Below are 27,793 nucleotides of genomic sequence, written 5' to 3'. Positions count from 1 at the left end.
TCCTTCTTTCTTATTCTTCTTCTTATTCTCCTTCTTCCTCCGCTTCTTCTTATTCTTCTCATACACCTTATTCTTCTCCTTCATTTCTCCTTCTTCTTCTCTTCCTCTTGTCTCGATATCGTTCTCGGTCCTTCTTCCTCTTTCACTCGAAATCGTCAACATTTTTGAACTGATCGCTCCAAATTTTTTTGGTATTTTTTTGGCTTCAACTCCTCCTTTCTTATTCTCCATCTTCCTCTACTTCTTCTCCTACTTCTTGGTCTCCTTCTTCTTCTTCTTCTTCATCCCCTCTCTTCTCTTTTCTCTATCTTCTTTTCGGTCTTTCCTCGAAATCGTTTACATTCTACAACTGTTCACTCCAAATTTTCTTGTATTCTGTCTTCAACTCCTCCTTATTTGTTCTTCTTCTCCTCTACTTCTCCTCTTCTCATTCTTCTTCTTCTTCTTCTACATCCTCTTCTCCTTTATTTCCATTTTCTTCTTCTCCTCCAGTTTTCTCTTCCTCTTTTCTCCATCTCCTTCTCTGTCCTTCCTCTTCCACTTGAAATCGTCAACATTTTAGAAATTTTCACTCCAAATTTTCTTGGATTCTGTCTTCAACTACTCCTTTCTTATTCTTCATCTTCCTTTACTTCTCCCCTTCTTCTTCATCTTCTTCTCCTTCATTTCCTCCTTCTTCTTCTCCTCCTCTTGTATCAATATCGTTCTCGGTCCTTCTTCCTGTTTCACTCGAAATCGTCAACATTTTTGAACTGGTCGCTCCACATTGTCTTCGACTCGGTCTTCATCTCCTTCTTGTGGCTCCTGTTCTCCTTGTCAGTGCTGCTCTTGACCAGCACAAACGAGCAGACCAAGTTCTCGTCGACGGCCATCAGTGCGCCGGCGTTGTCGAATTCGCCGCAGTAGTTGGGCGCCGAGAAAATGGTCACCAGTGATTGGTTGGCGAAGAACTCGTAGCCGTCTTCCACCACTTGGTGGGCGCGACAGATCAGTTCCAAATCAAACCTGCAAATTTGAGAAAAAATATCAATTCCATGCAGTTGTTTTGGTGATTCAAATTATGGAATTTATTGCATAGAAGAGGTCGAATCTGCAAAATAGTAAGGCCCAATTTCACCTAAAACGAAAACTAGGTTTGAGCGGCAGTTAATTCTAAAGGTGCGTACAGATATACGCGCCTCGAACATGAGCAATTCACTTTTAATCATCTGATTATATCTGTATTTTTACAGAAACGGTAAGATACATATGTATAAAAAGCTTGGCATCAGCTGATTAAAAGTGAATCGTTCATGTTCGCGGCGCGTATATCGGTACGCACCTTAAGTCAGATGATTTTGAATTTGTTTTGTAATAATTTTGAATATCGGGGCACCGAGCTTCGCTCGTTATATTTATTGATAAACAGAACTCAATTCTTCAAAATTATTGGGGAAGGACTAACAGTCACATCCCAAAATTGGTTCTTCTCCGAATTTGGATTTATACATTATAAATATTCCAAAAAGTAGGTTCTGTTCCATACATTTGAATTCAGGTCAAATTTTCAGTCCAAAGATTTGTAAACATATAAGTTCTAATTCACATTGTTTACAAACCAAATTGAATAACAAAATAGAATTCACCAATCACTAAGAACTGTAAAATAATGATCAACTTTGATTATTATGATATATCATCTCATGTCAACAAATCAGATTATTTTGATGGAGTCAATTAAAAGTTCTAGATTTCTTGCGAGATACGGTAAGCTATTTGATTACACAGCTGATCTCCCACACAGGCACACGCATCTTCTGTTATCGACAGACGACGAAATTATCATCTGTGTCTCCAAGAATGAATATTATCCTTTGAGATAGGATGAGACCTAGTGCAATCGAGTTTTTATATCACTAGTAGTTCTGTGAACAGTAGACCTCACGCAGTATTCTCATCCACTAGTACCTGATTGAAACTATAGACCTTATGGAAATACAGCTATAGACTGGCTTCTCCACACATCTGTGTAATCACTTGTCAGCTGATTTATGATGAATAAGTCTGATTTTTAATCCAATATTGGCGTATGAAGGAGGCTCATTTTTCCTTGTATATTATCCTTGAAATCCAAAATTTCCAAATATAAACATTTAAACATTAAGAGAAATGCCAAACCGTCGACAAATCTTAGACCTCACTTCGCTCGGTCAATAAACCTACTATGTTCCAAATTTCGTGAAAATCGTTAGAGCTGTTTTCGAGATCCGTTGAACATAAATAACCAGCTATAAAAATATAAACAGATATACAGAAATTGCACGCTTAATATAATTTTGATTTGGGAGAAAAATATGGTAAACTACGAAAGTAGGTTCATGTTCAAGATTGTTGCATTCAATGCGATGGTAGCGCAATCTGGTGGCGATTAGTTGAACACTTATTAAAAACATATTATGATTTTTTGTTTATTTAGAATCAAGTGGCGCTCAGACCAAGTTTTCGTTTTGGTTAATTTGGTACTTAGTGTGAAATAACTTTTGACTGGAGATTTAGTGTTGCCAAACTTGTGTTTGTATAGGCTAAAGTGTAACTCGTTCTCTCCTATAGTGAGGTCCACGTTATAATGGCAGTGGAGAAAGATGGAGAACAACGTTGCCGATCCTCACTGTCTTGTCAATGCCTTCTTTTTGGTAGCTGATACAAGTTTATTAATACAATATTAATTGTTCATCCTCGTTTAAAATAATCAATTATATTTTATTAAGCAAGAAATTATATTTTTCAATAATTTCATAATGAATTTTCATCTCTAAGATGAAATATTTTGTTAATTAATTATTAATTCTACATTGTTAGATGAAGATCTGGCAACAGAGCAAAGCGAGAAAGAGATAGCGCTATTCGCTTTGTTGAATGATAAACAAGGATAGCAATACCATTGCTAATCAAAGACTACCATTATAACGTGGATCTCACTATTGGCCTAACAGAGGGTCACAATTTCCACGAGAGAGAAGAGTAGTTTATATCTGTGACAAAGACAAAATACAAAACATTTCTCCCATCCACATTCATAGAAATATATTTTTCCTACAGTTACTTTGAAAAGTGGCCATTCCTGCACTGATTACAGAACGCAAAAAATCACTTTTCCGCTCTAGTGCGGAATAGTATATTTCGCACCTAGGGCCGAAAATGAGACTTTTCTGGCTCGAAATCGGTTTTCAAGTCCGAGGCCGTAGGCCGAGGACTAGAAAAGATTGAGAGCCGGAAAAACATTTTTGCCCATGGTGAGAACGTTATTTTTCGCCACACAGAAAAATAAACAATATATATATGAAAATAATTTATTGTCTATTATAAGCACTTCCAAAAGCAAAAGTGGAAGGTCATAGCTCTAGCAATTCTGAGGTAATCTGAATATCAGGAAATTGTCCAAGTATTTTTATTTTTTATTCTGATTTGTCTAAATAACCTAAAAGATTATGTTCAATTATGTAAGAGGTTGAGTTTAAACTTTTTATTCTTCCAAATGACAATAAGATGATATTATTATAAATGTTTTAATTATTGAATGATAAACACAAATAATGAAAAGTTTTTGATCAGCTGTTTTAGCACACTTGAAATTTGGCCAATCTGAATGTCAATGGAAGTTCAGGTTAGAAGTTCTATCCTACTCTGAAAATCGAATTATTTGAATAGTTTATATAATATATATCTTATCTGTATTTTATTCATCCAAATAGAATGATAGTATATTATTGCAGAATACTTTATTGAATTCTAGAAGCATAAAATGATTCTGTTTATCCACTATGTTCCGTGATAAACGCAGTACTAGGAGGTTTGAGGCTAGATTCTATTATACTCTGAAAATTGAATTTGAATAGTTTATAATATCTCATTTGTATTTCATTCATCCAAATAAAATGATAGTATCTTATTGCAAAATACTTTATTCAATTCTAGAAGCATAAACTTATTCCGTTTCATAAACTATTTTGTAAACACCTTCACATCAAATCAGAATCAGCTGACTTCAAGGTTATTTTACAGCCCTAGGGCCGTAAATTTTAAAAATATTTTTAAAATTTTACCGGCCTGGCCAGAAAACAATCACTTTCGGCCTCCATATGACGCACGTAAACCAGCTCATTACATCCAAGTGGGGCGAAAAAAGTTTTTCTGCACTCCAGATTTGCAACATGGCAACGCAAAATAGTTAGAAGGTTATATGGAGCACCAGTGCAGCAAAATCAAAATTAAGTTGGTAACTGCACTGACTGTGGTATAGTGAGGTCCATGTTATAATAATATTAAGGACAACGAGGACAGCGACATGAGTGACAGCCGCTCTTCATTCATTTACTACTAAATTATTATTGAATTTTATTTATTAATAATAAAATTACACAGAAAAACATTTGATGGATTTCAGCGAATGTTACCCATAATTACCCACTTTTCATATTAAATGGTAACTGTAGGAAAAATTTAATGTGAAATACGTGCCCAAAGTTCCTCTGCTGCACTCAAGAAACCATTCCGCCCTCGCCTGTAAACGTTTCTTTCGGTGCAGCAAACTGTCACTTTGTGCACTAGTTGCACAAATAACTATTTCCAACTTCCCTTCATTGTGAAAATTTGCTTCACGATATAATTTTTTTATAATACACTATATTGATTTATCAATTTTGTAATAGACTAGTTCTACGCTGTAATACTTTATTTGACTAGACATGGGCACTTACTTGAATAGGAACTCGTAGACCGCATTGGCCCCAAAGGTATAGGACACCCCCCTGTCATTGGGAGCCCACCCATCCACCAGGCTACTGGGGTCAGCCCATAGCAGGTCGCACATCACTCCCTTGTCCGGCACTGTTGTTGGTCGTACTATGTCTTTTATCTGCAAAAAATCATGTACTAAACATTGATTCTTATGGCATGTTCACATATAGGCAGACTGAAAATGTGTGATGAATACCACCATAAAGATTAAGATTAAGATTAAGATTAAAAGGGATTTCACGGCTTCTAAATCATCTTTGCAGAACAGAAATGATAGTATGACAGGAGTATGACAAGTATAAGAAGTAATTGGAATACTAAATATTAATCATTGGTTCTTATGGGAGAGTTCACTCATAGACAGTTTGAAAAATATAAATTACTAGCAAGAACCCGTGCTTCGCAAGGATCTATTTTAAAACTTGAGAAAATGAAAACTTGACGTAATGAAATTTTAAAGAATTGAGAATAGGCCTATAACCATTCTTGGTTAATTAAGAATCTATAAGCAAAATTTCAAGTTAATTAGTCCAGTAGTTCAGACGTGATGATGCGCCATACATAATTTTCCTATCCCGTACGTGCATAAGCCAGCTCTTTACTTTATATAATTATTATAGATATAGTTAACGACTGCAAGAGATAGGACTGTGGAACAGAATAGTGGTGAAACTATGATAGCGCCAGAAGTGTCTCAAATACAATAGTAGGTACAACATGAACTTTTTGAAAGTGATTTGAAAAAATGTTAAAACAACAGAACTGAATCCTTATCATTGTACCTTCATTTAGAGAGGCTTTTGTTTGAGCCGAATGGAAATCTACTTATAAAATAATGAATGTCTGTTTGTGTGTTTGTTTGTTCCTTGTGGACTTGAATTAATACAGAGAATCGGCATCGCTATTCTTCTATCTTTATCCACTGCCATTATAACGTTGACTTCACTATAGCAAAAAAATTGATAATACATGCCACGTGTAGGCTTATACATTGCATCAGGAAAACGAAGTTCAAAACTATGGTTTTCCTAAGCATATGTTTTTGAGATAATTTCTTTGATGCAGCTGTTTCACATTCAACATTATAAATTATACAGAGTTTGTGAAAATAAAAATATTTTTATTGATTACCAAAACAATACTATTATTATATTAATGATAATAATTAAGTATCAAAACAATACTTTTATTATATTAATAATAATATTATTAAACATATTTATCAATTATCAGAACAATATTATTGAGGTTAGTGGAATCAGGTAGAAAGCAATAACAGACCAGATGTTCTTTTTGAATTTCTATCATATTATTTTGTTATTTCCAATGATTACAACATATGTTAGAATATCACATGTCAATAAATAAATTATCTCATTTACATTATGGCACTCACCTTACCATGTTCATAACCTTACTTAATAGGATCCTTTTTCATCCTTTGAAACCCTTAAAGGCAAAATATCTCAAAATCCGTTCTTAGTGCGCGTCTAGCATGTTTGAAGAATATTTGTGCAAAGTTTCAAGTCTGTAGGACAATTAGTTTGAGCTGTAGTGTGATTTTACATCAAAATTTTCGAAAAATGCCCTCTCCTGGACCCCCTTGTGTTCCTGATCGAATTTTTTCTGCATAGAACTATTTTTTTTCGTAGCTGAACAAAAATGTTCCTCATGACTTTGATGTGCAATGAACGGTTAAAAAGTACAATATTTTGGGGGGGCCCCAGCTCCCTCAGGGGGTCAAATTTCTGAAAATCCTTTCTTAGTGGATGTTTTCAGGCTACCATAAACAATCGTGCAAAATTTCAAGTTTTTAGGCTCAGTAGTTTGGGCTGTGGTGTGATTTCACTCTGTCGGGGCTTAGCCTTTTATAAGTATAGAGAAGAAGAAGATAGAGATAGAACAGAAATCTATTAGAAACTTAGGCGCCTTTGTGGATTGCACTAAATGCTTTATATGGAAAGTATAAGAAGTAATTGGAATACTAAATATTAATCATTTGTTCTTATGGGAGAGTTCACTCATAGACAGTTTGAAAAATATGAGACTTTTTTATTTATTCATTTGGAAATACATTATTTTTTTAATTATTTGGAATACTAAATAAATTAATCATTGGTTTCTATGGGAGAGTTCACAATGAATAAACAATGATAGAATAAACAATTTGTATAAGTTTTCTCTGCTTAGGGCGCGGACAGACTAGTCGAAAAATAATCGTCGGCAACGAACCGGAATGATATGCTAATAACTGTGAAATAGGAGAAATCGCTTTGAGTCTTCACATTGTTGATTATTTGATCCAGCAACTTTTTGATTATTTTACAAAAAATATTATTATTTTTGGTCGTAGAAACAAAAATCATACTTCTAGGGACTCAGTGAGCCGAATAGATTATTATAATATTTCGAAAAAATTAAATATCACGAAATAAACAATTGGATTTTTTTTTATATAGGGAAACAATAAGCAGGCAAACAAAGGCTAGTGACCCTCCGAAAGGCGTGGAGGATGGGTTGCAGTGACTTGAGGATAAAGGATAAGCATAAGCTATATTGCTTGTCTGTGCTTGACTTCTACCAGAGTGAACGTTTGTATACAGAAGCATTTGCGCCGTTACTATCGCTCTCCTCTGAAAATAGGACAGCCTCTATTTTCTAGCAAAATTTTTCTATCACAGTTCACAGTTTGAAGACTCACATGTTTGAAAGAACATTCTCCATCTTTTTGGGAACTATCGGCCGACGAAAAATCAATCAGCCTTAAGTAACTAAAGGACCATAGTCGAGTGAAGGGAGCTTATCAGCTCTCTTGTATCGTGAAATCAACAAAAAATACGAGAACATAGTCTACATTTAGATTCCTACATTTTCCATAACCAATCTCAAAATATCTGTTGCAAATCGGCGCGATGGACTGATACCTCTAGAACAAGCCATCGTTTTTGATTAGAAATGAATTAGAAGAAACCCCGAGTTACCTGTTGCAAATCCTTGAGCGAAGGACTGATACCGCCGTGACAGCAGAATATCTTGTGTTCCACAATGGCAGCCACCGGCAGACAGTTGAAGCAGTCGACGAAGCTCTTCCACAGTTTGACGCTGTAGCGTCGTTTACACTCGTCATAGAAGCCGTACACCTTGTTCACGCTCGCTGACTCGTGGTTGCCTCGTACCAAGTATATGCTGCTCTTGTATCTGGACACAGAAGAACGTTTCCAAATAAATAATTCATCATTTTTGTATGGTTGATACTAGGTAGATACTGCTCTTGTATCTGGTATCAGAAAAACTCTTATAAATGAATAAAGTATTATTTTTGCATTGTGGTTGCCTCGCTTTACACTAGTTAGATCTGACAGCTCTTGTATCCAAATAAATAATGCATTATTTTTCGTGTATCAAAAGGTACGCACCAGAAGTATGCGCCACGAACACATCAAGCATTCCACTTTTCATCAGCTGATGCCGAACGTATTATATCTGTATCTTACTGTTACTGTACAAATACAGATACAATCAGCTGATGAGAAAGATGTTCTGGTTGGATTATGAATAATCCAAAAGTGGACTGTATAAATTTTAGGGGGGTTTAAAATAATCGAATGGAATGAAGTTTGCTTATGCACAAGAATGAACAAAAGAAAGAACTTACCATGTTTTCCACCAGTACCTATAATATTGTAGGTTAATTTGTGTATTGGGGATATAGGAATATGGAAAGAACAGTTATTAGAGAAATGGGAATTAAAGGAAGGTTCAATGCATACAAATTAATAAAAATGATTGGTTATGGACACAACCATTGAACAAGATTCCTGACTCAATTACGGTATCACTTTGAGAGAGAATTATAAACTTCTGACAAACAGCAAAATAATGAGACTAATGTGAGCTTCATCAATCTGCTCAAAAATTGTGTGAATTAAAAGGAATACCCCACGATCTTTGAACGTGTTCATGGTGCATAGCTGCGACTTCATGCACCTGAATATACCGGGTGTCCTAAAATTAAAAAAAAAAACGGCTCAGCATTTCTTGCACAATAATAATTTGCCAGGTGTGAAGACTTTTGAACACCAGGGCTTCTCATTAGAAAATCAAGCTAATATTTTAGTAATACCCTATTCTAATAACTAGCTGACTAGTAAGCGTTTGATATTTTTAGTTTGTATCATCTCATGCAATAGGCCCCAGCTATGAATACCTAGGGCCAAACCACAGGAAGCGTTTTTGCACTGACATTGGACTATTCGGCAGGGCTGGAAGATCTCCGATTGGCTAATTGTCAGCTGATTGGTTTGGCGTTCGGGAATCAGCTGATAATCAGCCAATCGGAGAGCTTTCTCCCCTGCCGACTCGTCCACCGCAAAAACGTCTGAAAAGACGCTTCATGTGGCTTGGCCCTAATACTAGTTCAATTTTGAAGCGGATTGATTCAAAACGAGAGTGGAAGTTGTAATATGTGCCGTATTTATTTTTTTGTAAAATTGTCACAACCTCTTCCTACTTTTGACTTGAGGCCTCAGTTGTTGTCAGTTTCTGATTTTGTATGTTCGTTGATAACTTTTTAATGCATTTAAAAGTAGATATTCTTTGAAGTATTATAGAACCTTATCGACAATCACTGTTAATAATCTTCAGTTTATAACACTATGTACCGGTTGTACAAAAGACGGCTCCTCTGATTGGTTCTCGTGGAATTAATCACGGTTGAAATTTAACCGGCTGTTGTGCAACTGGGCCTTTGACCATTTTCTGAAAGGATGGCCAGCTTCCTTATTCAATTTGTTATTTTATTTTATTCAAGAGACTCATGCTGAAGTTTTTACATGAATACTTGATTCAAGACACATGAATACTGAAATTGGTGTCTCAAGTAACGGCTTTTATAAGGTTCATTTCTTCACTATGAATTTGAATAGACTACAGTAACAAAGCTTATTACTTTAAAATTTTTGATTCTTAATCCACCATTCCATGTGATTTAACACAATTTTCATGATTTTGTTTAGAAATCACGATCACACATTTAACAATATTCTTCACTACGAAAATTGTGATTCATGATTTTGTTTAGAAATCACGTTTACACATTTAACAATTCTTCACTACAAAAATAACGTGACAAAATATTGAATTTCATATTCTACCGTGGAAAAATAAACAAGTGGAACTAATTTTGAATAAGAGTTTACGCTCATGTATTGAATTTTCCCCGTGAAATTTTATTATAAGCTTAAGAACTATAAATAGGAAGAAATATTCATTACACATATTCAGAAGTAATTCCTCCTTGAATTGATATAGTGCTACCGGTATCTGTTATTTGTCGCAGACTTATTTTGTATCAGTCTAGTAGTATTGTAATAGGCGACATAATGCTTCTCATAATCCTGAAAAGTATGTCAATTAGGTATAGTCTCTATAGACTTCGTAGAATTATTTTCATAGGGGAATTCTATAAACTCTACAAAGAAAATTTCAACAAATATCCAAAGTTTCAATTCGCGTGAATGAAGAGAGGATAACTTCTAAAGGTAAGTAGAAGCTCTTTAGATACCAAAACTCTGAATATCTATTCAGAACTGCTATAGGCCTACAATACTAGTAGTTCTGTGAACAGTAGACCTTACGCAGTATTCTCATCCACAAGTACCTGATTGAAACTATAGACCTTATGGAAATACAGCAATAGACTGGCTTCTCCACACATCATTCTGTGTAATCACTTGTCAGCTGATTTATGATGAATAATTCTATAGTCTGATTTTTACTCTAATATTGGCGTATGAAGGAGGCTCCTTTTTCCTCTTATATTATCCTTGATATGCAAAATTTTCAAAAACGTGGTATATTCGTCGACGCGCAATTTAAAAAGGAACATACCTGTCAAATTTCATGAAAATCTATTACCGCGTTTCGCCGTAAATGTGCAACATAAAAACATATAAACATTAAGAGAAATGCCAAACCGTCGACTTCAATCTTAAACCTCACTTCGCTCGGTCAATCAAGCCGGTAAACAGCTGATTATAGAACAAATAAACATATGATTCTCATTACAGCATATCTTAGAATCTAAGACCTCACTTCGCTCGTTCAACAAATAATCCAAATTAAAACTATACCGCAAATCTATTATTGACTATAATCATACTCAGCAAGGATAATTTTCAAGTAACATTAATAGTCAAACGTCATTTACAGCCTATTGCAACAGGATTATCTCATTATAATGAAGTTAAGAGTTGGCTTATACACGTACGGTACAGGAAATTTACAAATGACGCAAAATCTCGTACGAACTACTGAACTGATTAACTTGAAATTTTGCAAATAGATTCTTGAGGCCCGCCGCAAAGTAGACCCACGCTAATCCACGAAAAGCAACCCACGCCGTGGAATGTTTTGTAAACCATTTCTAGGCTTCTCCAGATATCTGTGTGATACATGCAATGAATAATCCACTTGTCAGCTGATTGATTGAAGCAATTGTTTAAAATACATGCCACAGCGTGGGTTGCTTTTTGTGAATTGGCGTGGGTCTACTTTGCGGCGGGCCTTATTTTTTACTGAGGATAGTTAAAGGCCTATTTTAAATTATTCAGGGTTTTAGTAGGTCAAGTTTTTTTAGTAGGTTTAATTGGACCCTTGCATAGTTTTAACTTTAACAAGGTCACTCGTCATTGGAAAATGCAATATTGTGGTATCTTTGCGAAAGTAGAGGCATAATCTAATATTGGTAGACACTTCACTCTTATAACTGATCAGAAATCAGTTGCTTCCATCTTTTTTCAGCACGGGTTACATGCTAGTTCAAAAATAAAAATGTAAAACCAGAAATAAAACTAGATTTAACTATTATTATTACTCTGTTGTATATCCATACTTTTTCACTGTTAAAATTAAACTTGAATTTTAAAAAAACTTTTGAAGAGAAAATGCACTTAATTTGTATAGTGACGATCGTTTCGACCTGTTGTTGGTCATCGCATCACACAGTCTGATGATGACCAACAACAGGTCGAAACGATCGTCACTATACAAAAGTAAGTGCATTTTCACTTCAAAAGTTTTTTAAAATTCAAGTTTATCATTATTATTATTTCATCTACCGACCACCCGTAAAAGGGGTATAAGGATATGTGAATTTGTCATTAACCAAACAGTAACATGTTATCTATCTTCTCAAATCTCCATCTTGAGGTATGTGAATATCTTTATATTCCTCCACTGAGTAGGCACATATGGATATCAGCTCTAAATAATAATTATTGACCGAGCGAAGTGAGGTCTAAAATTCTAGTCGAAGGTTTGGCATTTCTCTTAATGTTTAAATGTTTATGTTTTTATGTTGCGCATTTACGGCAAAACGCGATAGTCTAATAGATTTTCATGAAATTTGACAGGTATGTTCCTTTTTAAATTGCACGTCGACGTTTATATACAAGGTTTTTGGAAATTTTGCATTTCAAGGATAATATAAAAGGAAAAAAGAGCCTCCTTCATACGCCAATATTACCGTAAAAATCAGACTATAGAATTTATTATTCATCATAAATCAGCTGTCTAGTGGACTATAATACTACCTGTTCAAAATCATCGAACATCTTGAAAATGTATATTTCCATTAACGTTAGTAGACAGTTGACTATAATACTACCCGTTTAAAAACATCGAACATCTTGAAAATTGTATCATAGAGAAACGATAGCATAAGTAGATGTCCCATGGTATAAGGGCGTTTATGTCGCAACTTTTACTGTTATCCCAAGTCGATAGTTCACATAGTTCTTTCCTATGCAGCTGCGTGACGCTGGTAGTCTCTCAAATTGTACCATTCATACACTATCACCCCAACAAAACAGTTAAAATTGACAATAATCGACAGTAATAGGCTTGAGATAACAGTAAAAGTTGCGACATAAATTCCCTATACCATGGGATATCTACTTACGCTATTGTTTCTCTATGATTGTATCTTTCCATCAACGTTGTAGACAGTTGCAGGCAGACCTGAACAGCGCTCACACTCACATTCCGGGACGACACGTCACGGTACGATATAGAACAGAAAGCTCTATGTTTATTTAGGATTTTTTCTAGACATTTTTAATTGATAAATTATTTATTAATTTTTGAGATAACATAACAACAGGTCAATGGAAGTCACTGAGCGCGAGGTCTACTGTTCACAGAACTACTAGTTCATTAATTAACTATAAATAATTTTAACTGGACTTACCTTATCTTGAACGCGAATAACAGCGACATAACTTCAATACTCTGCCGGCCGCGATCGACATAATCTCCCAAAAAGAGATATCTCGTTGTAGGGGGGAACCCAGCTACATTGAACCAGTTCACAAGGTCAGGATACTGTCCATGGATATCTCCACATATCTTGACGGGAGGAGATATCTCCAGCAGACTGGGTTCGTTGAGAAGTATCTCCCTCACTGTCAGACAGAGAAAGGTGATGTCATCACTACTCAGACTCACCAGAGGGTTGTAAACGTTTTGCACTTTCAGCAGTTTGTCGATTATGCGATCTGTTCTCACTGTGATACTGTTTTGGGCAGCTGACATGAACATTTTTGGTCTTGTTTTCGAATCTGTCAGGTTTTTCTCATACACGAGAACTTTGTAAAGATTAATAAAAGTAAAGTTTACCTCCTGTTAGTTCGTTCACATGCACCTAAACTCGTTAAAAAGGTCTTCTTCCTCGTTGTAATTTGGTTTGTTCACATCCACTTCAACTTGATTTAAAAGTATATCACTGTTCTTTGAAGTTTGGATTCTTCACATCTACTTCAACTCGATGTAAAAGTCCACTTGTTTATTGAATTTTGGTTTGTTCACATCTACATTAATTCAATTCAAAAGTCCACTATTTATTCTCCAAATTTCAGTTTGTTCACATCCGTCCAAACCCCTTGTAAAAATCTACTACTGGTGGTTTGTTTACATCCTTGTAAACATTTGTCACTAAATTTGTTCACAAGACACGCGTAAATTTTATGAAAACCTGTTGATTTTGATCAGTATAGATTTGATTGTGGAATTTTGTGAAAATTTACTTGAATTATGTTAAATTTGTGTATTTTGTGTTGGTGTGAAATGTGTATGGTGTAGTGGAGTGTACCGGGTGGAAAAAATGGGGTAATCGCTTAGATAATGTTGTTGTTATTAGCAGATGATCTTGAAAGTTGAAAAGGGATGAAAGAAACATGTGACTGTTTTGAAATGTAGAATTTACATGAAAAAGATGCTATATAAAAAGTGAGACCCGCTTGCACAAAGACTGAGGCCTGGTTGCTCAAAAGATGGTTAAATTTTAACCGTGATTAATTTCACAAGAACCAATCAGAGAAGGCCTTTTTGAAAAGACAGCTTCTATGATTGGTTCTCGTAGAATTTTAATCACTATTAAAATTTGACCGACGTTTGTACAACTGGCACTAAGAATTTAATCCTGATCAAATTTCACGAGAACCATTCAGAGGTTATTTTGAAAGGTTTTCTCTGATTGGTTCTCGTGGCATTTAATCTGGATTATTATAAGTTAACAGACTCTTGTACAACTGGGTGTAAGATTACTTAAATTAGATACTTTAAACCACTGTGAGTATTGTTTGAATAGGAATCATCAATGTTATTCATATAAGGAATGCTGACTTTCAAGTGAATTTCACTACAGAAATCAAGTGCAATTCTGGACTAAATTTGAGTGTTTTGTTCTCATTTCACATGCATTTGTATTGTTTTACAGCAGAATTTCCGTAATTTGCTAATAGGAGATTGATATACATTGTTTAGTGGTGACGTAATTCATCTATTTGTCTGCTGTTGGCTACTTGTAGTTTCAAGTTCTTTTTGTTTACTTTAGTGTAATTTCATAATTGTTATAGAAATTTTCTCTGATAGTAAGTAATTCTTGATGTAAAATGTAGAATTGATATGTTGTATAATTTTCCTTTGTTTTAAAGTTGATTTTGTGATCTATCCAGTTGATAGATATCCATATTGAATGAAAACAACTTGATATTGTTAAAACTACTGATTTCTCAAGATAATTTGAGACACTAGCCTCGGATGCTACTTCATTATCAATCTTTAGTAAACTGAAAGCTTGAATGTTAAGGAGCAGAATATTATTAAAGTGTGGATGAAGCTCTACAATTGGCTTATAGCTGGTGACCAAATAACGTTGAGCTCTGTCCCTCTGACTGGTCTCGACCAATGGCAGTAGAGTTCAGCCTTCATTCGTCAACAGCTAATGACCAATCGTAGGTCCTCATCTACACTATATTTGCTTATTTTTTTTATTGTGCAAAACACTACAATCATAATATAATTATGACATTGGAGGAAACAATAGGCTGAGCCTGTACTATTTCTCTCCAAAAATTTTGATAAAAAGTTGTTAATGTTGTCCAAAGTTTGAGGTTATGTAATCACACTCTGCTTCTTCACTTGATATATTCTGCTACTAAAATGTTTAGGCTTCCAGTTGACTAGAGATTGATAATGGTGTGGCAAACAAAACTATAGTGAGGTCCACGTTATAATGGCAGTGGAGAAAGATAGAAAAAAAACGTTGCCGATCCTCTGTCTTGTCAACGCCTTCTATAGACGGTAGCTGATACAGGTTTATTGATGTAATATTAACGGTCCATTATCGTTTAAAATAGTCGATTACATTTTACTAAGCAATAAATTATACTTTTCAATAATCTCATGATGAATTTTCATAATTATCATGAAATATTTTGTTAATTAATTATTAATTCTACATTGTTAAAAGACGATCTGGCAATAGAGCAAAGCGAGAAAGAGATAGCGCTATCCGCTCTGTTGACTGATGAACAATGATAGCAATACCATAGTGGTTTTAAAAATAAGTCGTTCTCATTTAATATGTCCTATATAACGATTAATAATGAATGTTACAGTATTGAATCAACCTACACCTCTCTTCTCTGTGAAAAGTCTCATCTGATTACATGCTAAACAAAACGTTACTGCGTTCTATTTTCTCCTTTTTGTAAACTGGACTATGATGTCAGCTATTGGGATGATGTAATGCTTATTCTACGCATGGTTCCTTACTGAACAAAAGATTCGGAACACATCACGATTATGAGCTCATTTATTCATACTCATAAAAACATTTTTATGTTGATTTATGTCTACCTTAAGGCAGGAATTTAGTAATCATATTCCTGTAATTTTCATTGGTCGGAGAGGTGATACTTTCAAACGATTTTCACTTGATGAATATTGGTAATTCATGACTATTAGTTCTGTGAACAGTAGACCTCACGCAATATTCTCATCCACAAGTACCTGATTGAAACTATAGACTTTATGGAAATACAGCCTTCTGATTAAATGCCACGAAAACTAATCAAAGAAGCCTTGTTAAATTTTAATCATGATGCCACGATATCGAAACAGAGGAGCCTTCTTTTCAAAAAAGCATTCTTTGATTGACTAGTAGTTCTGTGAACAGTAGACCTCACGCAATATTCTCATCCACAAGTACCTGATTGAAACTATAGACCTTATGGAAATACAGCAATAGACTGACTTCTCCACACATCTGTGTAATCACTTGTCAGCTGATTTATTGATGAATAATTCCATAGTCTGATTTTTACTCTAATATTGGCGTATGAAGGAGGCTCCTTCTCCCTTTTATATTATCCTTGAAATGCAAAATTTCCGAAAACCGTGAAAAAGGAACATACCTGTCAAATATCATGAAAATCTATTACCGGTAAGTCTAAGGTAAGTAGAAGCTCTTTAGATACCAAAACTCTGAATATCTATTCAGAACTGCCAAAGGCCTATAATACTAGTAGTAATGTGAACAGTAGAACTCACGCAGTATTCTCATCCAAAAGTACCTGATTGAAACTATAGACCTTATGGAAATACAGCAATAGACTGACTTCTCCACACATCTGTGCAATCACTTGTCAGCTGATTTATTGATGAATAATTCCATAGTCTGATTTTTACTCTAATATTGGCGTATGAAGGAGGCTCCTTCTCCCTTTTATATTATCCTTGAAATGCAAAATTTCCAAAAACCTTGTATATACGTCGACGCGCAATTAAAAAAGGAACATACCTGTCAAATTTCATGAAAATCTACTACCGCGTTTCGCCGTAAATGCGCAACATTTAAACATTAAGAGAAATGCCAAACCGTCGACTTGAATCTAAAGGTGCGTACAGATATACGCGCCGCCAACATGAGCAATTCACTTTTAATCAGCTGATTATATCTGTATTTTTACAGAAACGATAAGATAGTTATAAAAAGCTTGGCATCAGCTGATAAAAAGTGAATTGCTCATATTCGCGGCGCGTAAATCTTAGACCTTTGGACCTCACTTCGCTCGGTCAATAAAATTGATACTATATTCAACTTTATAATATTGTATTCTATACAACCATAATATAGTGTTGATGGGGCATTAACCTACTTCACTATGGCATAGCCTTCGATAGCTCAAAATGGTCGAATTATGCAAAATTGGATGGCTGGATAGCTCAAAAATCTGTTAAATTTTAACAGTGATTAAATGCCATGATAATCAATTAGGGATCCTTTATTTTCAAGAAGCCTTCTCTGATTGTTGCATGTGGCATTTAACTATGATTAAAATTTAACAGGCTTTAGTGCAACCGGGCCTTGTGTTGAATAATGTAAATGCTTCACGATGCTTAGGAATTGAATAAATATATTGTGATGAATGTACTGATAATGGCAGTAGTTGATTAACATTGGTAATGCTATCCTTGTCTGTCATTCACCAGAGCGGATAGCGCTATCTCTTTCTCGCTTTGCTCTATTGCCAGATCGTTTTTTAATAATCTAGATTTAATAATAAAATATTTCATCCTAATTATGAAAATTCATTGAAAAAAAAAATCTTTCAAAATAAAATATAATCGATTATTTTAAACAAGAATGAACAAACAGTTAATATTACATCAATAAACCTGTATCAGCTACTATCTATAGAAGACATTGAGAAGACAGAGGATCGGCAACGTTGGTCTCCTATCTTTCTCCACTGCCATTATAACGTGGACCTCACTATAGTTAGTGTATTGAATGACAACTGAACAATGTTAAAAACAATGAAAATAGGTTCCTGACATATTGAAAACTTCATATACTGATTTTCCCAGCTATCATTTTTGAAATGATCTATATAATTATTATTGTCTATCAATGAAGAATCCAACGTTTTCTAGTATCTGCTCCACTTTGTGTATGGTTCAGTAGACGATTTTTACTTTTCCTTGCCCTATTACCAAAGGTAAGGAAAGTATTGCTTTCCGAAAAAATTATAAGGTACCCCAATTTCCAAATTTCTATATGTTGCGAGGTCCCCTGAGTCCAAAAAAGTGGTATTTGGGTATTGGTCTGTATGAGTGTGTGTGTGTGTGTGTGTGTGTGTGTGTATGAGTGTATGTGCGTCTGTGTACACGATATCTCATCACCCAATTAACAGAATGACTTGAAATTTAGAACTTTAGGTCCTTACAATATAAGGATCCGACACGAACAATTTCGATCTAATACAATTCAAGATGGCGGCTAAAATGGCAAAAATGTTGTCAAAAAAGGGTTTTTTTGCGATTTTCTCAAAAACTGCTTCAACGATTTTGATCAATTTGATACCTAAAATAGTCATTGATAAGCTCTATCAATTGTCACTAGTCCCATATCTGTGAATATTACAGGAGCTCCGCCCCACCTATGCAAAGTTTGATTTTAGATTCCCAATTATCAGTCTTCAGATACAATTTAAACAAAAAATTTCAAGTTGAAAGGTTTGAGCATGAAAATCTCTACAGTTAATGTTCAGTGACATTTTTACCTAAAAATGGAAATAAGCTCGAAGTTCGAGAAAATGTTATTATTTCAATTGCAAACTATTGGCAACTGTTGATTCTATTAAATCATTCACTATGAAGAGATAGCAGACCTCGTGTGTGTCCAGCATTATTGTCCTGTCACCAGCTGGCTCAGATCTTTGTTTATAAGTAGACTTGAGATGCGCGACAACACTAGCGTCAGGTGATAAATTTTCATAACGGCAAGGGAAGTTGTGTGATTGAGCCACACCATATTTTTAATCCAATATTGGCGTATGAAGGAGGCTCCTTTTTCCTCTTATATTATCCTTGATTTCGTGTGTCTCCAGCGTTATTGTCCTGTCACCAGCTGACTTGGATCTTTGAACAGGTAGTAGACTTGAGATGCGCGTGAACACTAGCGTCAGGTGATGAATTTTCAGAACGGCAAGGAAAGTTGTGTGAGTGTGCTACACCAGATTTTTATTTATTTATTTATTTGTGGATACAATATTATTTTTTGTGTGGGTGTTTCAGTATTTTCTTTCCTACTTTCTCCAAAATCAATTAGAATTTTTGTACAGAAATGTTGAACATCATTAGTAGGACATCTCAGGTCTAACGGAAGATCTAATATTGGGAAGTTTTAAGTTTCAAGTGGGAATTTTTTTACTAGTGGGAAGAGCTGAGCCGGATTTTTAGGGTATTATAAAGGGCATAAAAATGTCAGTTTAATGGGGATGAATTGTCATTCTAGCAGAAATGATGATTGACAAGTTGATAGGTTAATTCCACTCTTGTCCATTTTATTCTGTTGTCATCCAGGTAGAAGGGAAGTTCCTGTCAACCCAACCGTTTTCTATTGGAAATAGGGAATGAGGACAAGTCACAATATTTCTGAAAATCTGCACAAATGGTTGTTCATCTTCTCTGTTTTTTCAGTGTCTTTCTTCTTCTTCTTCTTCTCTTCTTCTTCTTCTTCTTCTTCTTCTTCTTCTTCTTTCTTCTTCTTCTTCTTCTTCTTCTTCTTCTTCTCCTCCTTCTCCTTCTCCTACGTCGTCGTCGTCGTCTTCTTCTTCTTCTTCTTCTTCTTCTTCTTCTTCTTCTTCTTCTTCCATCCACTCCTTTTTCTTTAGTAGTTTTCTGTCTTTTATCATATGTTGGCTTTCCTGGATATTTCCATTAGTCTTTGTAAGACAATCATGAGGGTATAGTTGACAGTTGAGATGGTTTCGAAGCACATTTCTATACATTATAAAAGCCTACAACTATAACTATAGCTGAAGCTATTTTACAACTATAGCTATAGTTCTATGAACTGTGCACATATTTGTATTATATTTCAGTGTGGATGGCCTATGGCTGGGTGGCTGCTAAGGAAATGTCACTTTCATAACGGTTTGTTAGGTCTAGCTCATTGTCCCTCAGCAAATCAAATGGAAGGGTTCGTTCTTGGAAATTGTCGACAAATGATGTCTCTTGGAACTTCAGCAGGATGTTCTATAGTGAGGTCCACGTTATAATGACAGTATTTTGGTGCGTACAGACTGTCGCTCTGCTCCGCAACCGAACGTCACTCCAGCAGAGCGATTGATGATCGACCGGGGAGCAACAGTGGTTCGACCGGGAAACGCAAGAAGATCTAACATCTTCCGTAACGTTCATGATGGGTGTGCGTGGGCGGTGCGACTGTGGTTCGATGGTGGTACGAGGGCGGTACGAGGGAGGAGCGTGCTCGGTGCGGGTTGGAAGCACGAATATGTGTACGCAGCTTTAGATCAACTTTGGTTTTGCTATCCATGTCTATCTTTAGACACTTAGGTACTATCCTTTTCTAGGACCACAACGGTGCCAATTATGTTTTTGACAGTGTAGAAATATGATTAATTAATGCAGAGAATCGGCATAGCTATTCTTCTATCTTTATTCACTGTCATTATAACGTGGACCTCACTATAAATAGTCTGAAACAGCAGTACAAAATATCAGAGTAAAAACCTTGAAACGTATAGAAATTTAGAAACTGGTGGAACCTTATTTTTTTCGGAAAGCAGTACTTTTCTTACCTTTGGTGAGGCTAGGCACATACCAGTTAGTCAAGACAAGACAAGAGATGATCAGACACGTTTAGTCACAATACTTCACATAGTTGCTTACGACGTCACTCACACTAATTAGTCATTGCAATTAGACATGTCTTCATAAGCGACTATGTGATGTATTGTGACTAAACGTGTCTGATCATGTCTTGTCTTGTCTTGACTAATCGTGTCTTGTCTTGACTAATTGGTGTGTGCCTAGCCTTACCAAATAATTATTTCTTTAATTTTTTACAATTTTGCTTCTTTTGTTGCAGGTAAGGAACCAAAACTTTGATTTGCAGGAGTAGCCTACAGTAGTAAGTTTGACAACAACTTTCAACTTATTCTCCTTTTTTTTAAATTATAAGGACCCTAAGTTTAGCTACACACACATAGATTTTTGTTCGTACGGTATTTTTCCGTCCTTATAAATTCCATTAGATTAAACAGTTGATTTCAAACAGATGATGTCCGTTTAATCAGATAGAATTCATAAGGACGGCAAAATATCGTATGAACAAAAATCGATGTGTGTGTGCGAGGCTTAATTTCCCCATCAGAAAACTGATAAACTATGGTTTGATCATGCAACTAGAATTATGATTATATTCTGTGAAATCAGTATGTAATGAATATGAGTCGTTATCAATTTTACGACTAATGAAAATTATGATTCAAGATAAGGATGATCTACTTCATACAGTTTTTCCCCAAACAGAACACAACGCTATGACGCTATAAACATTTATCCATTTTACTCTACAGAAGCTAACACCACTCCACGATGTTATGAAAATAATATAGCTGAATAATACTTCTCAATTTTATAAAACTTTGTTCTTTATCTTCTATTTTCCACTATACTTGGGAACTGAGATCAAAATTTGAATGCTTATGACCAAAACATTCTGCTAATTTTCAGACATAATCTTCTTCTTACAAACAAGTATTAAGCTTTAAGGCTGTGCAAAGGCTAAAAATAAACTTTCTACTGGTGATATTTTTCAAAATTTTGTGATTTGTATATCATCAAGCTATCAAAATAAAAAAGTTTTCTCAAGAAAACATTTTTTCCCAATCATTACTTTTTGAGATATGAGCGCCTGAAATTTGAATTTTTGAGACAGAACATTTCAAATTCAATAAGATATAAATCCATGAGATTTAGAGGATGGATTCAATTCAATTCAATTCAAAGACTCTTTATTCATCAATTCATACAATAAGTACCTTATCATAACGATAGGAAGAGGAAAAATAAGGTAACCTTGTGCTATTCCTCTCCCCAATTTAGATAAGGTTACACAATGTCCGAGTTACGTTAAGTCTTGTAGTTTGTTCTTCTCTACAAAAAATTTTCAGTCCTTGAATATTTTTAAGAAGTAGATTTCCAAATTTAGATGCTTGAAAATCAAACATAAAAGAAATATTTCACATTATTATAAATAAAATGGGTAATATTTACATTTTAAAAAGATACTTCTGAAGAAGTACCGAAAAAAAATTCTTCTTGGTATTGTTGATCTAGTAAAGCAAAAATTTTGTAAAAATATACATTTTTGAAAAAGTTATTCAATTTACCAAAAATAACTCAACTGAAAGTTATTTTTAGTAAATTTAATAACTATATTGAAAATTGATATTTTCAGAAAATTTTTGTTTTACTAGATCAACAATATCAAGAATCTATTCTCTAAATGTCATGGATTCATCTCTTACCGAAATTGAAATTTTCTGTCTCAAAAATTTTAACTTCAGGCGCTAATATCTCAAAAAGTAATGATCAGAAAAAAAAATTTTCCTGAGAAAACTTTTTCATTTTGATAGCTTGATGGTATACAATTTGAAAATTTTTGAAAAATATCACGAGTAGAAAGTTTATTTTTAGCCTTTGCACAGCTTTAACCTGTCCTGACTGATATCTATCCAATTATTCAAATAAACATAATAATCTTATTATTGCCACCGCTTGCGTGGTCTGCCAAAATCTCTTTTGCCTACTGGTTGATAATTATAGACTATGGCTGTATGACTTATACCATGGTATAGACTATTCTTTCAGCTGACATTCTTTGAACATGCTCCCTCCATTGATATAATTGAGATATAATATTATAATTTACAGATGGAATTAAATAGAGAATGCATTTATTCAAATGCTAATTAATATATAATTATTTATTAACGAAAATCCTAAATAAATGCTGTAAATCACCCCGAAGACTTCTGCTACTGCAGCCATTGACAACAGGGTTAACAGCTAGATGGAAATTCGATGAGAACTACTGGGCTGGCAACTAATTTTTGGATAGTAGTTCTCATCGAATTTCCATCTAGCTGTTAACCCTGTTGTCAATAGCTGCAGTAGCAGAAGTCTGCTACTGAAATGTGCCAGGTTGCCAGCCCGGGAATCGAACCCGGCAACTAATTTTTGGATAGTAGTTCTCATCGAATTTCCATCTAGCTGTTAACCCTGTTGTCAATGGCTGCAGTAGCAGAAGTCTTCGGGGTGATTTACAGCATTTATTTAGGATTTTCGTTAATAAATAATTATATTATATAATTTTCAGTAATAAATCTTTTTATAATTTGAAATTATAACCGTAAATTAGAGTGTGTAATTTTAAAATGTTGAAGTGAAACATAATCTAGCTAGCTACTGTACATTTGGACTGTTGCAGAAATTAGAATTGGAACCGTTTTGGACATAAGCCTGTGGTACTCAAGTTGTTGAGTTCTGAATGATTAAATTATAAATAAATAATACAAAAATAAATTATTATAAAAAAATAAATTATAAAAAAATAAATTTATAAATATAAATTATAATGCAATAATAAATTAAATTATAATTATTATCAACTATGAGTTCACTATAAATGAGGATACAAAAATAAACTGTATCATCCTTATGTATCTTGTCTTTGAGTAGCTCTTTCTACAGCAAAGTGCACTAAACTCGTGCTAAGATGGTTTGCGGCCTCCTCTTCTCATTTCAGGTTCAAGTTCTTCCTCCGGTGAACCCGTGTCCAAATCTGTCTCCTCTCTCTCTTTCTCTCTCACTCTCTCTCTCTCTCTCTCTCTCTACAGTCTCTTGTGTCGGGTCCAGTTGTTTTGTGCAGGGAGACCAGAGTATAAAGAAATGAAACAAGCAAGGCATCACGTGACTCTTAAAGTGGAGTCTGCTTATTACTCCTCTCCTCATCTAGTGTCCTTCTTGCTCTTCTTTATGTATCTCTCTCCCTCTTTCTCTCTTCTTCGTCGAATTGGGTGCTGCCAGTAGAAGAAGAAAAAGAAGAACGGTGGAGAAGAAGAATGTGTCTGGAAAGGAATCACGGGGGCGATCCGTACCTTGTTTTCATTCTTCTTTATTTTGTACTTCGTTGTTTTGTTTTCCTTTTCTTTTTCTCATCTGGCCAGTTCTCATACAAGAATGCACCAAGCGCCTTGTTTTCTTCTCATTACACACTTCTTCTTTTTCGTCTTTACTTCTCAACTTTTTTCCTTCTTTCTCTCTTTCTTCTCTGTCCTTCTTCATGTTCTTCTTCGTCTTCGTCTCCTTGTTCTTCTTTTTCTTCTTCTTCTTCTTCTTCTTCTTCTTCTTCTCCCACTTCTTCTTTATCTCCTCCGTTCTTTTTTGTCTTGTTTCTCTTTTTCCTTTATTGTATATATGCTCTTCGTCTTTACTGCTCACCTCTTCTTCTTCTCCGTTCTTCTTCTTCGTCTTTCTCTTCGTCTTCCTCTTCATCTTCGACCACTTCTTCTTCTTTTTTTTCTTTCTACTTTATTCTATTTATCCTTGTCTGACACTACCTACATTTATGCATTTTTTATACTAAGTTAGATTGGTTCTTTTGCAGATTATTTGTGCACGTTGGTAAGAGGCCATTTTGATAACATCTTTTTTGGTGTTGAATGATTGTTGTTCACTTTTTTCATGTATGCGGATTTGAAAATGAGAAAACGAGTTGTTTCAATTAACGAATTACATTAGTTTCAATTGAGGATCGAGCCCCGGAATATTAATAAACTAGTAAAACCCGAGAACACGACTCTTCCGTATCTTTTTCATTATTTTATCATTTGATTCGATGTCGAACTTATTATGATTCAGAGTACATACGAGGGTGTCAGAATACAAGGGGGCCAAGTGACATTTTTCATTTTTTTGAGTTAGCTACAGTAATCGATAACTGAAAGTGGTAAAAATCTAGTATACAAGAGGTAATACACGTAAGTCTAATCATTGTTGACATCTGGTGTAAAATTTTTAAACTCCATTTTCAAACAGCTGTTTATTTGATTAAACAAGGGGTCCAAGTGACTTGGATCCCTTGTTTACTAAGCAACGGTTGCTCGTATACATCAAATTAAATTTAACCTTGATTAAGCCATGTCACCAAGCAAAAGATACCTCAAGAACCAATTAGCGAATCAGATAATATTGCAATGAGGTCATTAATCATGGTTCAATTGCTGGTAAATTTCATAGAGTTAGGTGTAGCTGAACAATAGAGTTTTGTTTTGTAAACAAGGGGAGCAAGTGATACTTCTTATCACTATTTAGCTGATAATTGAGAAAGGGGAGCAATTTGAGACATGAAACTGTGAATTTGATTTGGTAAAAGTATACTGAATAGTTATAGGAATAGGTTAATATCATTTTTTATATTTATTTCATAAATGAAGAATCAATAAATGTAAGTAAACTTTAGGCTCAATTTTCTCGAAACTAACAATATGTCACTTGGACCCCTTGTATTATAACCTCTTCACTGAATAGTGGGACAATCTGAATACTCCTATTGCCTATTCACTCCATTCCTCATGAAAAACTTATCTACGCTTAAGTAAAAGACTAATGTACTCGTTACTTTTTGTCTGAGAAAATTTGAACAAGTCATTCAGCCTAGAATGCGATTCATTGATCACATTCGATAGAAAGATTGAATATTCCCCCAATCATTATAATGAATAAATGGATTAGAATATATCTTCTAAGTAGTAAGGAGCACTGTGTACTATATCTGGAAACATAGAATATCTCCTTGTTTTCAGTAGCCAAGTTTGATTTGATGCAATGCTAAATAAGGAATAAATTGATGAAATTTTCATTGCAATTTTCATGACACACAAAACAATAACGGTGTGTGTATGCATAGAGAGCGGTCAGCTGTCAGAACGGTCATAGAAGGATATAGATATTGATATTCATTCAGTGTATGTCCATATTAATCTTTATAAATTCAAAATTAATTGTTTCAAGTGTTTGGTGAAAAAATTAGACAAAATTTTATAAAGTGAAGAAAACATAACCTTTCTTCTGGACTATCTTAATGAATCAAAATTCGGGGGAGGAACAGTTTTGGGCTGTGCCTGTTGATCCTCCCCAAATTATTTTTAATAATAATTTTGTATCATTGAATCAATAAAATGAAATCTTAGACCGCTGTAAATTGGAACGTTTGACTGCTCCCTGTGTGTACACACCCCAATAAAAAAGTGCATTTCAAAGAACTTCTCCAAAAATTCGGATACATTATAGACATCCTCCTATCGACGTCTATGGAATTTTTAGGGATAGATTGTTATCCAAGATGGAATGTAGGTGAAAAAACAAAAATTCAAAGCCGTTTAGGTCCGGTCAAAGCTGGTATCATAGCATAGATCATTCGTGGATTTTATCTCATGTTTTGTTACTTCTTATTTCGGTATTCTATGAAAAGCACCTCGGTCACGCTCTCAGCAATTCACACCTCGATGAATCAAAAAGATTGAATGAAATAGTAAAACGAATCTGGAAGTCAGATCAAAGTTATAGATTGTACCGCTATATAAATATATAACTTACTACTATAATAAATGTTTTTTTATAGATATAGGTATATTGTGGCTTGGTTAGTCATCGCGCTCCAAAATGAAGCTCGTAAAAAACTGAGCCAACTAATAAATAATATCTTTCAAGACGGCTTCCGGGCCATGTGGTCCAAATTGAAAAAAACTGAGTTATTGTTGGATATTTTCGTTTAACTGCAACTTAATATTTTCTTTCCTTTTATCTGCTATACTTTATTGGGTTATTCGAACGTGGCTGATCTTTGGGACCGACTTGGTGTTGAGTTGAAAGATGAAATTGTGTTATTTGTTTGTATTTAAGGGTATTTGGTATCTGAGGGTTGGAAACCGATTAAGTTAGTGTTATAAATAGGATTATAAATCTCATTACCCTTTTTACTTACCTTGACCTATTACCATAGGTAAGGAAAGTTATTAAGGTACCCCAATTTCTAAATTTCTATACGTTTCAAGGTCCCCTGAGTCCAAAAAAGTGGTTGTTGGGTATTGGTCTGTATGTGTGTGTGTGTGTGTGTGTGTGTGTGTGTGTGTGTATGAGTGTATGTGCGTCTGTGTACATGATATCTCATCTCCCAATTAACGGAATGACTTGAAATTTGGAACTCAAGGTCCTTACAATATAAGGATCCGACACGAATAATTTCGATCTAATACAATTCAAGATGGCGGCTAAAATGGCGAAAATGTTGTCAAAAACAAGGTTTCTCGCGATTTTCTCGAAAACGGCTTCAACGATTTTGATCAAATTAATACCTAAAATAGTCATTGATAAGCTCTATCAACTGCCACAAGTCCCATATCTGTAAAAATTCCAGGAGCTCCGCCCCATCTATGCAAAGTTTGATTTTAGATTCCCAATTATCAGTCTTCAGATACAATTTGAACAAAACATTTCAAGTGGAAAGGTTTGAGCATGAAAATCTCTACAATTAATGTTTTTACCAAAAATGGAAATAAGCTCGAAATTCGAGAAAAATGTGATTATTCAATTGCAAACTGTTGGCAACTGTTGATTCTATTAAAGCATTCACTATGAAGAGATAGCAGACCTGGTGTGTCTCCAGCGTTATTGTCCTGTCACCAGCTGGCTCAGATCTTTGAATAGTAGACTTGAGAGGCGCGTGAACACTAGCGTCAGGTGATCAATTTTCTTAACGGCAAGGAAAGTTGTGTGAGTGCGCCACACCAGATTTTTG

At 34.7% G+C, this 27,793-nt stretch overlaps 2 protein-coding genes across 2 annotated transcripts in view; one reads left to right on the top strand and one right to left on the bottom strand.

Moving 5' to 3' along the window:
- The window catches only part of LOC111054878 (interference hedgehog), a 215,318-nt gene that overhangs the window by 28,779 nt on the left and 158,746 nt on the right, over positions 1-27,793 (top strand). The gene's annotated exons all lie outside the window — the stretch shown is intronic.
- LOC111053936 (serine/threonine-protein phosphatase PP1-like) lies at positions 456-13,983 on the bottom strand. Its single transcript, XM_022340879.2, has 4 exons — positions 13,025-13,983; positions 7,758-7,974; positions 4,737-4,894; positions 456-1,005 (listed from the first exon to the last, which is right to left on the bottom strand). The coding sequence occupies exons 1-4, from the start codon at positions 13,372-13,374 to the stop codon at positions 726-728; spliced, it is 1,005 nt and encodes a 334-aa protein (XP_022196571.2). The 5' UTR covers positions 13,375-13,983; the 3' UTR covers positions 456-725.

The sequence above is a fragment of the Nilaparvata lugens genome, chromosome 11 (assembly GCF_014356525.2).
Source record: "Nilaparvata lugens isolate BPH chromosome 11, ASM1435652v1, whole genome shotgun sequence".
Taxonomy (NCBI): Eukaryota; Metazoa; Arthropoda; class Insecta; order Hemiptera; family Delphacidae; genus Nilaparvata; species Nilaparvata lugens.
The sequence above is the reverse complement of the archived record's forward strand: the minus strand, read 5'-3'. Positions and strand labels throughout refer to the sequence as shown.

Bases quoted from the DNA above. Each gene is read 5' to 3' on its own strand.
- LOC111053936 (XM_022340879.2), bottom strand. From the start codon at position 13,374: ATGTTCATGTCAGCTGCCCAAAACAGTATCACAGTGAGAACAGATCGC. The intron at 4,895-7,757 runs GTAACTCGGGGT...GATTTTTTGCAG, and splicing joins CGCTCAAGGATTTGCAACAG to ATAAAAGACATAGTACGACC. The intron at 1,006-4,736 runs GTAAGTGCCCAT...TCAAATTTGCAG, and splicing joins GTCTACGAGTTCCTATTCAA to GTTTGATTTGGAACTGATCT.